Here is a 15729-nt window from a genome sequence, read left to right on the forward strand (position 1 = left end):
CCTACTCTTCGTTCCGACATTTAAAAGGTAACGTTCGGGTTGTTCAGGTGACAATTGTTCCCTCACAGGTGATCAGGTCATTCATGACCTTTACACATTACATTCCTCCAGGCTCTTTGAATCTTTTGACATAATGAACTGTAAAATGACAGACATAACCATTCCATTACTTCCTTTAGGAACGTTGTCTGCCCTTTAATCGCTGCTCAAAGACACCCGGTCTGTCTTGAACGCTCCTTTTGACTGAAATCACGATTCCCATCAGCTGCTGACGTCACAACTTACAATATTATTTGTTTGTCTTTTCTTTTCACCTCCTTTCTAGCACTAAACCTCCCTCATGCCAAATGTTTTTGGATGGATAAATATTATTAGATAAAATGAAGTTGACAAGCAAAAATATCATTAAATATCTTGGATTGCAGCCTGGAAGACAGATCACACTGCAGAGAGAACCGCACCATTTCACCTACAGTACGTCCGTCTAAACCAGCGCAGGCTGACGGACGTGTGCAGCGTTCCTACATCTTCTTCATTTGTGGGTTTGAATCTTCACGGCAGAGTTTAAACATTTATGTCAGTAGCTTATACAATATGGAGGTGGATTTGTGTCTTAATTATTCAATCAAAAAAAAGATTGCTTCAATCAAAAAATATATTTTCAATAAAGAAAATTTCACTTCAATCAAAAAAAAATTTCAATCAAAGAAAAAAAGTATTTGAATGCAAACAAATATTTGAGACTCAAAAAAAAATTATTTGAACACTGTTTTTCTTTGATTGGAAATGTTTTCTTTGATAGAAAAAAAATCACTTGCAATTTTTTGGGTCTCAAATATTTTTTTGCATTCAAACACTTTTTTTCTTTGAAGTGATTTTTTTTCATTGACATTTTTTGATTAAATGATAAAGACACACATGTCCTACCCATAATATGGCCCAAACACAAAAAAACACTACTTCAATCAAAAAAGTTGCTTCAAACAAAAAAAACTTCACTTCTATCAAAGAAAACATTTCCAATCAAATGCATTTCTTTCAAATGCATTTCTCTCAAATATTTGTTTGCATTCAAATGCTTTTTTTCTTTGATTTAACTTTTTTTTTGATTGAAGTGAAAAAGAATTTTATTGAAAATATATTTTTTGATTGAAGCAATCTTTTTTTTGATTGAATAATTAAGACACAAATCTACCTCCATAATACAAGAGCTCACACAGCAACTTCAGCTACAGAATTACATACTTCTATGGTACTACATGACCGCATATTAAAAGCAGGGTAAGTAAATTCTGGATTACTTCATGTCTGTTGACATATGAAATAAAATATGAAGTGCTTTTAAGGCCTAAAACAGTCACAACAATGTTCAGAAAGGGTGCAGACATGTCCAGGATTAACATGCACCAGAGAGGAACTAAAAGTGATGATGTGTCACTGCACCTTGGGGTCGGGCTCTGTGATGTCTGAGCTGCTGGTGCAGTAGGCCGGACTGGAGCGAGCCAGCGGTGGGCGGGTGACGTAAAACACCTCCCTGGAGGAGCGGAAGTCCCGCTCAGCGAGCCGCCTCATGTTGAGGTTCGATGAGAGGGATTCGACCGCTGAGACTCCAGTCGTAGGAGACGGCAGGCGAGAAATGTCGATTGAACTACAGACACACAACAGAAAGGAATTCAAAAATGTCAAGTATGTGAAGCACTTTGCAGCTTTGTTTGTTTCTCCTGTCATTTCTCAGCAAAGCTTCTGCAGATGTATAATCATCTATCCATATGAACATCAGGTCCATCTAAATATTAAATACTAAGATATCCGAGCATGCAGTCTTACTCAGTTTTATCAACCCTGAGGATTTTTAAAACAGCCTCCTGTCAGCCTTGTTGAGTGACAGCTCTGGGGTTAGTGGCAGCAATTGTGTCACAACTCAGGTCAGTTTGCCCTTCCAGATGTGTGACCCCTGCCCTCTACGTGTCAGCAGATATTTGATAGCATGTCTGCTTCTCCAGATTTAGTGCCGAACCACTAGGTGCTGTGTCATCATTTGGGATAAAAATTTCCCTTTCAAAATGTTTCATTTAAACAGGCTGAATTCACAGATAAATAAAAAAAATCAAGGTAAGGAAGATTTTAATTTGGGCGTGAGTGTCTGAAAACAGATGGTACTGACAATTACGTAAGAGATAATGGACGACGCGGGGGCGTGACTTTGCTTCCACGAAGTCCATATATTTATGTTAATGTACACCTCGAAGGGCATTATCCTGCTTATACCACGGTCACTTCCCAAAAAACATAAATATTAAATCAGTTATTCATGCTTTAATGTGTTTTTAGTTGAAATCATTAGTTTTATAACAAGCCACAGCTGAGCGGACTATTTAAGCCGTTGGAACCTGGTAGTTTTTAACAGTAAAACCTGAGGGTCTGACTAATACCTGGAACAATCACTACCGTCCCATAAGGTCCTTATGCAATGGACACAGTGTTGACTTCTCCAGTAACTAGGACGGACCAGAGATACGACTTAGCAACGGGAGATTTTCTAGTCCGCTCAACTCTGCTCGGCTATGCTACAGTAACAAACAGTAAATATATTTGTTTCAAAGAATCAAAGTCCACAGATAGTTTCCTAAACCGTTTTATTAAGCTACAAATAGTATCAATCATTCAAATAAATAAACGTTTCACCAAATAAATTAAAAGAAATGACAAAATCACTCATGTCGCCGTCCTGCGGTAGCCAGCTCTTCTTGTCTGAATCTCCGTTGCCGTGGTTACCACCTGGCGGTTGATCCAGCGCAATGATATTAAAGTTATCAGGCAATTTGACCAAACTTGTTTTCCAGGTGGAGGTTAAAAGTGATAACCTACACCTAGGTGTAGGTTATCACTTATAACCTCCACCTGCCAGCCAATCAGAATGGAGTATTCACACAGACCGTGGTATAATGAGTGATAAAGTGCTTACAAAGCCTGAAGAGGTGCATAAGCATGATATGCTCTCAGATACGCACCGGTGCTGTTCAGAGCAGCCCAACTCTCAGTTGTTGGGCATAAGGCCTTTTCTTTGTGTCACTGCTAATTACATCCTCATCTAACTCTGATTCGTTTCTAGGTGTAGTTTAGCTGTAAATTTGCACTAAAACTACTCCAAGCATGTAAGCATGCCCATAATAATAATAATAATAATAATACGACAGCTGGGGCTTTGTTCTATTCAGCCCCACACAAATGGTGTTTAATGTTCGAGAAGTGATGACAACAGAAGGGTAAAAATAACATACCTGTTTAGGTCGCGCATCATAAGGCTTTGGAAGTCGGAGGACATGAGGCGATTGAAAGACGGGCGAGTGAAGAGCCGGTCCTTGGGTCGGTCCGGCTGGTGATTGGTGGGCATGTGGAGTTGCGGGTTCCTCAGGGCCACGCTGATGTCATTCAGCAGCCGCGGCAGAGGGCCCAGTTTCAGAATGGCATCCTTCAAGTTGGAGAGAGAAAACACAACTCACGCACGGTCGCCCAACTGTTCAGTAGCACACACTGTTTAATATGATGTGAAAAGATTACAGTGAAGGAGGATGTTGGTGTCATGTTGGTGTCATTTTGGGAGCATCAATAAATACTTATCCTTTCCCTAATAAGCATTAAACACTCAAAATTACACTTCTCTCCAACCGTGTCTATCTGAACATGTGCACATCAACACCTCTGATGTCTTTTTTCTGATGCAAAACCAACCAAACAAACCATTGGCAAATCCCTTTTTTTTCTATTCATGAGATTAAATAAAATCAGGAAAGACGAATATGATTTAAATGACTTATTTAGCCAGGTTTGGGTCAGTCCCTCACTACGTCAAGACAAATGAAGCATAATTTATATCAGTTATTGAGTTGGTATTTGGCAGATGTTTGACTTCAACTACCAAGTCCAAAGAGATTTCGGTGGAAGAGAAATAGACCACCAGTATAAATAACAATATCTATAAACCTTTGGTATAGCCAAATACTCAGCAACACCAAAAGACCTGGAAGCAACTAAGCTGGATGATTGTGGGATCCTTTGTGTGGAAAAACCCTTCACAACATCATCAGAAGTTAATGATGCTACCTTCATCAATGCAAATGCAGAGGGTTTTAACAAAAGTGTGATGAGCCACTTAGACTTTACCTTTAGAATAATTAAAAATCCACTGAAATCAAGTTCTTCACACAAATTTAACCAAGACGGACTTTAAACAGACTGGACTAAAGAAAATTTGGAAAGAACCCAGACACTCGTGATCCGAAGCGTGCAACAGCGTGCACCAGACATGGTGCAGACGGTGTCGTGGGGCAGACGGTGTCATGGTGCAGACGGTGTCATGGTGCAGACGGTGTCATGGTGCAGACGGTGTCATGGTGTAGACGGTGTCGTGGTGCAGACGGTGTCGTGGTGCAGTCGGTGTCATGGTGCAGACGGTGTCATGGTGCAGACGGTGTCATGGTGCAGACGGTGTCATGGTGCAGACGGTGTCATGGTGAAGACGGTGTCATGGTGTAGACGGTGTCATGGTGCAGACGGTGTCATGGTGAAGACGGTGTCATGGTGTAGACGGTGTCGTGGTGCAGTCGTGTCGTGGTGCAGTCGTGTCGTGGTGCAGACGGTGTCATGGTGCAGACGGTGTCATGGTGCAGACGGTGTCATGGTGCAGACGGTGTCATGGTGAAGACGGTGTCATGGTGTAGACGGTGTCATGGTGCAGACGGTGTCATGGTGAAGACGGTGTCATGGTGTAGACGGTGTCGTGGTGCAGTCGTGTCGTGGTGCAGTCGTGTCGTGGTGCAGACGGTGTCATGGTGCAGACGGTGTCATGGTGTAGACGGTGTCATGGTGCAGACGGTGTCATGGTGCAGACGGTGTCGTGGTGCAGTCGTGTCGTGGTGCAGACGGTGTCATGGTGCAGATGGTGTTGTGGCGCAGACGGTGTCATGGTGTAGACGTGTCGTGGTGCAGACGGTTCATTGTGCAGACGGTGTCATGGTGTAGACGTGTCGTGGTGCAGACGGTTCATTGTGCAGACGGTGTTGTGGTGCAGACAGTGTTGTGGTGCAGATGGTGTTGTGGTGCAGATGGTGTCATGGTGTAGACCAGGGGTAGGCAACCCTGGTCCTCGAGTGCCACTGTCCTGCATGTCTTAGATGCTACCCTGCTTCAGCACACCGTGATAAAAGTACCTGTGTCATCAACAGAATTGTGCAGCCCTGGATGACAAGCTGATGACGATGGTTAATTAGAATCAGGTGTGTTAAAGCAGGGTAGCATCTAAGACAGGGGTGCTCACACTTTTTCAGCATGAGAGCTACTTATAAAATGATCAAGTCAAAATGATCTACCACCTACTACAAAAAATGCAAAACATATATTTATTTATAAATATATTGAGGATTCTTTATATCGCATGAGCCAATATTGCACAACACAACACAATTAACTATGTTCACTCAAAAAACTAAGGATCTTACCAAGAAATGTTCTTATTTCTAACCTAAAAATACCAACACGTGTGTGAATGTGTGCGTGTGTGGGTGAATGTTTGCAGTGTAAAGCGCTTTGGGGCTGTAGGAGTACAGCTGGAAAGCGCTATATAAGTGTAAGCCATTTACCATTTACCATTACACCTCATAACACACATCACTTAAAAGGTTAGGTGTTTTTCCCACGTGTTTCAATTGAACTTTCATTTGTGTCAAGCTAATTTGAAGGTCTAGTTAAGTTTTAAGTTAGAGTTTTGGCAGTGTTCAAAATAAAATGATGAGCCCTGCTGTATTGAAGGACATTAGACACCAGTGCTGCTTGTTTTATCCATGAATGACTACGGACCTAAAATTGAAAACTACCCAGTTAGCTTTATTACGTTTTTATTTTTCTGACATTTTCTGCCTTTTCTTTTAGTTAAAACTGTAGCGGGAACACAGGTTTATATACCGGGTAAAGGCTGATTTATGGTTCCGCGTTACAACAACGCAGAATGGCGCGCGTCGCTGCGTACCCTACGCCGTAGGCTACGGCGTAGCCGTAGAGAGCCTGCACGGCAGCACAGTGCACCGCCAGCCGGACCGGCGCTCTCCGCCCTCGCTGGAGAGCGGCGTAGACTCTGCATCGATTTAACGCGGCACAATAATTTTGGCTTTAGAGGGGGAACATAGGAGAACGGACCAGAAGAATATAACGTGGATTAAAAATAAAAGTTAAGCACTGAACTACATTCTCCCGTCTGGGCCATTGCAGACTGCCTGAGCATGGCATGTTACAAAACAAACATATCCGCCGCCTCTTTCTCCCCCCTTTAACGTGCGCAGCGCATGGATGTATGGCGCAGCGTCAGCGCGTTGTGTCGCATTAAATGTAGTCCGGGCGTAATACGAGGATTTGAGCTGGTGAAATTAAACGAAAAAAAAAAAAGAAATTAAACGGGATGGATGATAGGTTGACGTCAATTTTTTTAATGTCACGCGATCTACCAATAATACCTTTGCGATCGACTGGTAGATCGCGATCGACGTATTGAGCACCCCTGATCTAAGACATGCAGGACAGTGGCACTCGAGGACCAGGGTTGCCTACCCCTGGTGTAGACGGTGTCATGGTGTAGATGGTGTCATGGTGCAGACGGTGTCATGGTGCAGACGGTGTCATGGTGCAAACAGTGTTGTGGTGCAGACGGTGTCATGGTGCAGACGGTGTCGTGGTGCAGACGGTGTCATGGTGTAGACGGTGTCATGGTGTAGACGGTGTCATGGTGTAGACGGTGTCATGGTGCAGACGGTGTCATGGTGTAGACGGTGTCATGGTGCAGACGGTGTCATGGTGTAGACGGTGTCATGGTGCAGACGGTGTCATGGTGCAAACAGTGTCATGGTGTAGACGGTGTCATGGTGTAGACGGTGTCATGGTGTAGATGGTGTCATGGTGCAGACGGTGTCATGGTGCAAACAGTGTTGTGGTGCAGACGGTGTTGTGATGCAGACGGTGTCGTGGTGCAGGCGGTGTTGTGGTGCAGGCGGTGTCATGGTGCAGACGGTGTCGTGGTGCAGACGGTGTTGTGGTAAAGTCCTGTAGGACTGCAAGCGGAGCAGGCTCTCTGGTGTTCACAGATGATGCGACTGCTGACAGTCGTTGTAAGATTCATTCTGAAATGTACAAAGCTGTACTCAGCAAAATGCTTCAGAACTGATATACTGTAACTGCATCCCAGAAAACCAGATGGTTGATGACCCTGAACAGACTTCAGAAGCAGTTCAAGACAGTTTGAAGGCAAAGTTATTTAAATTTTAACCCTACAGATCATTTTATTTACATACTGAAGACAAACTGAAGGCAGAAAGGCCCAACAAGCAGCAACTGAGAGCCTGGTGAAGCCTCCCCAGGGAAGAAACTCGGTGATGCCCACACAGAGGTCCCTGCTGGAGTCGAACCAGGAACCCCTTGCTGTGCTAAGCCACCGTGCTGCCCCCGGCTGCTATTCCTAGATGGTAAATACTTTATTTTTATAAAACGCTTCAAGACCTGTGAGTCACCGTGAAGCACCAGAATTATAAATATAGCAGATTAAAGTGCAGCTCAGTGTTCATTCGGCTGAAGTCGTATACATGTCATGTTATTCAGCCAGAGAGAAAAGTGTGTTTTAACAGCAATCTAAGAGTGTGATTTAGTGCAGCACCTTGCTGAGCTGGCCCATGACCTCCCACAGCAGACTGTGCAGCATGGACAACTCCCTGCCCAGGTCGATGTAGCCCTCAAAGCCCCCGGCGTTCCCTCCGGTGTCCAGGTTAGAAATCTCGTAGAGAAACTGCTGCATGGAGCCCCACTCCATCTCCAGGAACTCGTTCATGAAATACATGAACTCCTCCTTGGGTCCAAATCTTAACACAATTCAAACAGGAATTACAAGTCAAGAGAGAACAAGAAAGAAGGTGGGTACTAGAGCCCATTCGGTTGATGGATGGGAGCAATATTTACAGATAACATGACACAGAGGCATAACGGGCGCTGCAGCGCCTCACTAATCACAGGGGCTGGATGGCAGCCATCGCTCAATAAAAGCCAGGTGAGTCTGCTGGGAGTTTGCCCAGAGCCACCTCTGAGAAGCAGTGAAATAAAGAGTCAACTATCTGGCTACAGCGTGTATGGAAGTATAATCACCTTTAATAACGGCATCGACAGCATCGTTGGGACAGGATGATTTTTTTGTTATTGTTTTTTTTTTTTTTTGCTCAGTCAACTGAGGCCACGTTTCCACATAGCCGGGTATTTACAAAGACGGATATTTCCCCCTCTACGTTTTGAAAAATACCATCATTTACACAAACCCGCATAAATACGCTGTTAAGGTGCTATGAGCAGCCAGACCTACAGGGGGCAGTGTAACGAGAAGATAAAGTTATGCTAGCCAATGGGAATCCTGGAAAAAAATGTCAACAAATGACACGAGTAACTTCCAGTTACTTCCAAGATGAACGAGAGTCTTTCGTTTAGAGTGAGAGAGAAGTGGAGTTACTTTTAAGTGTGACTTTAGAATATAAAACGGGTAAAATACAAGTAAATATTGATGGTGGCCAAACAAATTGTAAACACAGGTCGCACACATGACGTTTCTGTTGCATAATGTGACGTTCTGAAGCTTAAATGTTTCTCTCTGTTTACAAGCAAACGTGAAAACTGAGTTTTTGCAAATCTCCACTTTGGCCGGAGTTTTCAGAAATTATCGTTTTTGGTGACTTTGAGCTTTGTTTTCGTGTAAACAAACGGCCAAAACGCATGAAAACACCACCGTTTTTGCTACGTGTAAACAGGACCTGAGAGAGAATATGAACACATGAAAATGCAAAAGGAACTGCAGACTTGTTCTGAAAAGCTCAGAAACTCAGGTTTGAACACGACGACAATCATAACTTGGACCTGAACACATCCCTGGAATTGCAGGAAGTGGCCTGGTACCGACACTCTCCATCCTACCAGCTGAAGCTGTCTAGGGAACAACAGGAGGAGCACTTACACTGCAAAAACTCAAAATCTTACCAGGAATATTTGTCTTATTTCTAGTTAAAATGTCTCATTTTTAGTCAAAGAAAATCTCATTACACTTAAAACAAGACTCGTCACTGGAAAAAACAACAATTTTCACCTGTTTCAAGTAGATTTTCACTTAAAATAAGTCGAAAAATCTCCCAATGTATTTTTTTGCTTGTAATGAGAAGATAAATCTTGTCCCACTGGCAGATTTTTCTACTTATTTCAAGTGAAAATTTACTTGAAATAGGTGAAAATTGTTAAATAACAACTTATTCTTCTGGTAATGACTCTTGTTTTAAGTGTAATGAGATTTTTTGACTAAAAATGAGACATTTTAACTAGAAATAAGACAAATATTCCTGGTAAGATTTTGAGTTTTTGCAGTGTAGCTTCCAGTTCTGGACTCTACTGAGATTACAACTGACATGCTGGCTTTTGGTTCCCATGTAATTATTTCTAAGAATGAGCAACAGTGAAAACTACTCTCTTATAATACTATCACACACTATGATGCCATATTTCTGATTTACATTGAGCTCCAAGCTGCATGCATCCCACCCAACACAAGTGTCAGCTAATGGACGAGTGAATGGAGAATCGACACGTCAGGAGACGTGGGGGCAAATGAAACACTCACTTGCTGAAACTGGCCAGGTTCTGCATCACCTTGGCTATGAGCGTGAGCGTGCGAGACGTGCGCTCGGCGGGGTACTCCTGCATCAGGTTGAACAGCGACGGTGACATGATGGCCGGGCACATGAAGCGCAGAAACAAGGAGGAGCTGATGAGGCTGTCGGCGAGATCCTCCCTCCCACGCTCGGCACATCTGGCTCTCCAAGAGGCAAAGACTTCCTTCAGCTCCCGGGGAAATATGCTGAAACATGGTTTTGTTACGAGAACGGTGAAGGAAAACGGCAAGGAGGCCGGAAGCCTTGGTAAACACCCTGCTGGAGGTTAGAACGCTTTATTTGATATTTTCCTGTGCACAGACTGCACAGGAAAGGACATGTAAATGATGAAAGCCAAACTTCAAACCTAATGTAATAATAACTAATTTTGTTTTCTTCAGTTTTACACTGCAAAAACTCAAAATCCAAACTCAAACTCAAAATTACCAGGAATATTTGTATTATTTCTAGTTAAAATGTCTAATTTTTAGTCAAAAAATCTCATTACACTTAAAACAAGAGTCATTACCAGAAAAATAACTTGTTATTCGACAATTTTCACCTGTTTCAAGTAAATTTTCACTTGAAATAAGTAGAAAAATCTGCCAGTGGGACAAGATTTATCTTCTCATTAAAAGCAAAAGAATCTTGTTCCACTGACAGATTTTTCTACTTATTTTAAGGGAAAATCTAACTAAAAATCTGACTAAAAATGAGACATTTTAACTAGAAATAAGACAAATATTCTTGTTACGATTTTGAGTTTTTGCAGTGTAAAGATGTTTTACCAGCTCGTGCACCCTCTGGGAAGGTGAGACACTCCTCCACCTGATCTACATCAACACCTCCAGCTGTTAATCCTTTGACCAGCCTTCCTATTTGCTGATTCGAAGACTTCATCAACACATAAACCCTGCCAACAGACTAGGTACTGGATTTGGCAGGTTCTGCACTGGTAGAAACGGCCGTGAATGGGAGGGGAACATGCAGAACAGCTAAGGAACACAGGCATTAACGTGCACCAACAACTGACCAGAGGGAGTTGATAATCTTGCAGAGTAAGAGCTCGCAGCACATGCGAAGGTTGGCTTGATGGTCGGCGAGGACGGATGGCGGGACACGCATGGGGTCCACCTCACAGTTCTCCTCAGACTCATATAAGGCTCGAATGAAGTCACCTGAAAGTCGAACACAGTTTTCCTGGATCAGCATCAAACTGTCTGTACTTCCTGACTTTAGGGAGCATTAAATCCAAACCGAAAACATTCTGTCTTTAGGCAAAAGTTTATCTTATCAAGATGCTGTCAGAGAGAATTATTACACATTAAAAGCATTTCTAAGACTTCGGAAAAACTATTATTAATACTTTGTTATTTATGAGGCTTATCGACTTGAAACCCTGCTTTTCTTTCTGCGTGGAGTAAAAAAAAAAGGTATTATGTGACATTCATAATACATTATTAGTGATTAAATCATCCTGTTTGGTTCTGAACATACAAAACATTGTCACTAAGTCAGATAAAGCGTCTAGCCCAGGGGTCGGCAACCCAAAATGTTGAAAAAGCCATATTGGACCAAAAAACACAAAAAACAAATATGTCTGGAGCCGCAAAAAATTAAAAGTCTTGTATAAGCCTTAGAATGAAGGCAACACATGCTGCATGTATCTATTAGTTATAACTGGGGGAAGAAAAGAGAAAAAAGTCGAAATATCAAGATTAATGTTGAAGTACAATCTTGATAAAAAAGTCGAAATGTCGAAAAAAAGTTGAAATGTCAAGATTAATGTTGAAGTAAAATCTTGATAAAAAAGTCGAAATGTCGAGAAAAAAGTCAAAATGTCAAGAAAAAAGTAAAGATTTTGAGAAAAAAGTTGAAATGTCGAGAAAAAAGTCGAAATGTTGAGAAAAAAGTCAAAATTTCGAGAAAAAAATCAAAATGCCGAGATTAAAAAGGAAAGGAAAAAGGAAGAAAAAAAGAAAAAAAAGAAAAAAAGAAAAAAAAGGGAAAAAAGAAGAAAAAAAGGGAAAAAAAGATCAAACGTTTTTTTAAAAGCTCCAGGGAGCCACTAGTGCGGCGCCGTGGGTTGCAGACCCCTGGTCTACCCTGTGTGGCTATTTAACTGACCGTCAAGAAGAGAAATGAGATGTGCAGCCTCACCTATAGCTTCCTTGAGGTATCTGTGGCCTATTAGTTTGAGGTACTCTTCCACAGCCTTCGTAGCGAGAGTGTTCTCCCGAAATATCAAGTGCTCACGGTCCATGAATCGATCAACCTCACACATCGCCATGTCTGACAGGAACTCCTGCAGGGAGATCACACTTTAGTGGACTTCACAGATAGAAACGTACTGCCAAATGAAACCTTCACGTACAAAGTACTAAACAACAGGCTACTGGGTCACAGTGGGTTTGTGTTTGTGTTGTTACCTTTGTCTTCCCTGTGCTTTGAAGGATGTGCACCAGAGCAAATGCCACCTCCTCTTTGCTCTTCACACTTAGCAGCGGCTCCAGGACTGCACAGAGGGTTCGGTAGTTGTTGGTAATGTACTCCGCAAACTCCTTGTACAGCTCCATGGGGAGGATGTTCATGGTCTGGTAGCGAGACTTGATACGCAGCGAAGCATTGATCACCTTGGCACTTCCAACGCCGCCGCTTTTGGCCAGAACACTGGACTGTATAACCGGGTACCACTGCTCAACGAACTGCCGGCCCGTGATGCTGGATATGGGGATGCTGACAAGGCCGATGTACGTGCTTTTTTCCTAGATTGCAAACAAAAAAATTGGTTCCGATCATTCCAACAAAACACAGAATGTTATAATAGATATGAGAGACTTGAAAAGGGTATTTTCGTCACCTTGCGTCTCTTTTTGTCTGTTTCCTTGTAGAGGTGCAAGCGAAGGCTACGAATGGTAGGCAGGTTGTTAAATTCAAAATGCTCCCCCCAGAAGACGGTGTCCGTGCGGGGTTTGCTGGTGGTGCGAGCGTACAGCATGTCATCCAGGCACAGCTCACAGTAGTAGCGTTTCTTAGCTGGGAGATCTCGCGCCTCAATGATCCACAACTTGAGCACATTGTCCACCCGCCTGCTGTTATCCTGAAAGTGCATGGAGAAGTTCTGCTATTGTGTCATAAAGGTCCATGCAAAGAAAGGTTACAGGTCAATTACTACACTACACTGTTGATCAGTTTCAGTAAATTAAAGGGAATTTTTTAATGTACCTTGTTTGGTTTGACAGCTCGTTGCAGATTTTCAATCCACTTGTCTCTTTCTGATGCTGAACGGCAAGCAAAACATTTTGTCCCTGAATTGGTGGTGACCTGCAGAGAAAAATCAGTTTAGCCACGTGACACTTTGTGTATGACAGATACTAACAAGTACACTCATCACTGAATAAATAGCAGTTTTCAATTAAGATAGAAGCATACAAGAATAAGCCATCTAGTGGCAGAGTTCTGTATTACAACCAAGTGAATGCGTCCAGGTTCCCCTTCTCCTTCCAGGCAGGGGAACTATGGTGCCTCGAAAACAACCCAAAACCCAAGGACCAGTCTGTAAAGTCACCAGAGTCCAACTGTTCATGTAGACCAGTGATGTTGGCTGTCCAGATGACTTTTATAGATGTTTTATAAACTTTTGTTAAGATGTTTTTCCCTACTTAAAAGAAAAATCAATACTGGGGGAAAATCTGATCTAGAACTTCTTGTTTATGAAGATTTGCTTTGAACATTAAAATGAATAATCAACTAATTACTGTCAGCCCTAATGTGCTAACCTAATACTTTACCGTATATAGCCTACTGAAGTTTAAGAAGATGTGAGTATGCTTTACAGCTGTACCTCAACTCCTACACCATATTATCGTCATTCAGGAGACAGTGTTATCCCAAAGAGCTTACAAGCATGGAAGACATGTGGGGCATGTGTGGTTCAGTGTCTCCCCCAAGGAGACCTCAGGGTGTGAGTTAGTCATTGAACTAGCAGCTGACAGACTCCCTCCTGAGGTAGGCCTACTGCCAACCAAACAAAGCAATCACAGGATGAATGGTGAGCTGTCATCGGCCCTTGATTGTGATGTTGGTGTACCTCAGGGATCAATTCTGGGACCCCTGTTGTTTAGGCTTTATGTAAATGATCTCCCCACTGTATGCAGTGAGGCTGAGATCCAAATGTACGCAGATGACACTGTCATCTTGTCATCATGCAACAACCAAACAGCAAGCTGCATGTAAACTCACAGCAGCAATGGCTCATGTCACACATTGGCTTAATAATTAGTCCTGTCTTCACTTAAACACAAAGAAAACTGTATGTATGTTTTTCACAAAACGGTCAACGGATAGTCCCACACCTGATGTCTATGTTGCAGATGAAAAGATGACAGTGGTATCTGATTTTAAGTATCTCGGAATAACAATTGACTATAATCTCACATTTAAAAAACAAACTAAAACTGTAACAAATGTTATTAAGTTTAATCTGTCAAATTTTCGTCACATCAGAAACTGTCTAACTACTAATGCTGCAACATTATATTTCAATGCCATGATCATGTCACATCTGTCATATTGTCTGACTAATTGGGCACAAGCTGTACAACACTTAAATTCTGTACAGTCAGCATACCACCAAGCTATTAAGGTGCTTGACAAGAAGCCAAACAGCTACTGTAACTGCCTCAGAAATCACAAATTACTGAGTTGGGATAATCTTACCAAATTCACTGATGCTTGTCTTGTCTATAAGATACTGCACAACTTAGCTCCTCCCCCTCTTAGTGCTTTTATTAAGCAGAAAACAACTGACAACAGTCGTACTAGGTCTGCAGCAAGAGGGGACTGCATAATACCTAGGAGGAGGACTGCTTTTGGACAGTCAGCTTTTTCAGTAAGAGCATCTCATACATGGAACAGTCTGCCAACATATATCAGAAACAATGACACATTTCATTCATTTAAAATTGAGTTCAAATCATGGTTAAAAGACAATCAAGTGTGTGACCATACTCTGTGACCCGCTCAAATAACATGAAGTGTGTTTTATTTGTTTAATGTTTTACGTATTTATTGTTTTTATTATTAAGTGTTTTATGTGCTCTTCTGTGTTCGTATGTGCCCTTATGAAGTGTACAGTGTAGTTGCCATCACACTTGCCCAGGGACTGCGGTTGAAAATTAGCCAGGATGGCTAAACTGGCACATTTACAGATATGTTTATTAATGTGCATTGTCCCTGTAATCTTAAACTGAATAAACAGCTTCTTTAAGCTTTTTCTCTCTGCAGCGGGGTTCACCTTCGACGAATGTGTTCTGAATGTGTTGGCATTGGTTTCATGTTAGATTCTGACAGTATCTTCCTCATTCATCTTGTCTTGGCCATTTAGCATCCTGACAAGCGACACTTTGGTGCATGATAATGCTGGGAACTGATCCAACAACCTTCCAGTTGGAGGATGACCAACACTATACCCGGTGCCAGAGCCACCCAAGCTACACTCTACAATTAAAAAGTAGGTAAGTAGATATGGTAAAACCAGTGTGAAACTTATCTGACCACACCTCAAAGCAGTACTCTTGTCCCAAAATACTAGAGTGGACAGGCTTAATGATGGCCTCTTCATCCAGAACCAGGTCCAGAGCCTCTGCTGCACTGCTGGGGGACAGAAGGGACTCGTGGGAGTGGGATTCCTTGAAGCTCTGCATCAAGCGTGTCCTAGTGAGAGAAGAAGACAATGACTTACTTTCGGAGTTCGTTCAGATGTGATTTCACCTTGATTGGACAACAATATTTAGGACCTTGTTCTCTGGACTCGGCTCACTTGTCTCCGTAGCATCCACTGTTCAAGCACAGCATTAATACCCCTGACAGGAAATGAGACTGGCAATGGCAATCTTCTAACAAGCCAATATTCTGCTGAGAAGGTTTGTCCTGGCATCCACGCGGGCGTGACTGACACCCACCACCACCCACCTAAATACTACACTCCAAACAACCTCCCCATGGCAACAGT

At 42.5% G+C, this 15729-nt stretch overlaps 1 protein-coding gene across 1 annotated transcript in view; it reads right to left on the bottom strand.

Annotated features, from left to right (window-relative positions):
- The window catches only part of LOC133461466 (ras/Rap GTPase-activating protein SynGAP-like), a 73808-nt gene that overhangs the window by 25702 nt on the left and 32377 nt on the right, over nucleotides 1-15729 (bottom strand). The window contains exons 5-14 of the mRNA XM_061742398.1: nucleotides 15278-15431; nucleotides 12942-13040; nucleotides 12577-12840; nucleotides 12146-12481; nucleotides 11877-12021; nucleotides 10750-10894; nucleotides 9686-9922; nucleotides 7697-7898; nucleotides 3282-3472; nucleotides 1444-1648 (exon numbers count right to left, since the gene is read on the bottom strand). Of these exons, the coding sequence (XP_061598382.1) occupies nucleotides 1444-1648; nucleotides 3282-3472; nucleotides 7697-7898; nucleotides 9686-9922; nucleotides 10750-10894; nucleotides 11877-12021; nucleotides 12146-12481; nucleotides 12577-12840; nucleotides 12942-13040; nucleotides 15278-15431 (1978 nt within the window). The remainder of the gene's footprint in view (nucleotides 1-1443; nucleotides 1649-3281; nucleotides 3473-7696; nucleotides 7899-9685; nucleotides 9923-10749; nucleotides 10895-11876; nucleotides 12022-12145; nucleotides 12482-12576; nucleotides 12841-12941; nucleotides 13041-15277; nucleotides 15432-15729) is intronic.

This window comes from Cololabis saira, chromosome 15, assembly GCF_033807715.1.
Source record: "Cololabis saira isolate AMF1-May2022 chromosome 15, fColSai1.1, whole genome shotgun sequence".
Taxonomy (NCBI): domain Eukaryota; kingdom Metazoa; phylum Chordata; class Actinopteri; order Beloniformes; family Belonidae; genus Cololabis; species Cololabis saira.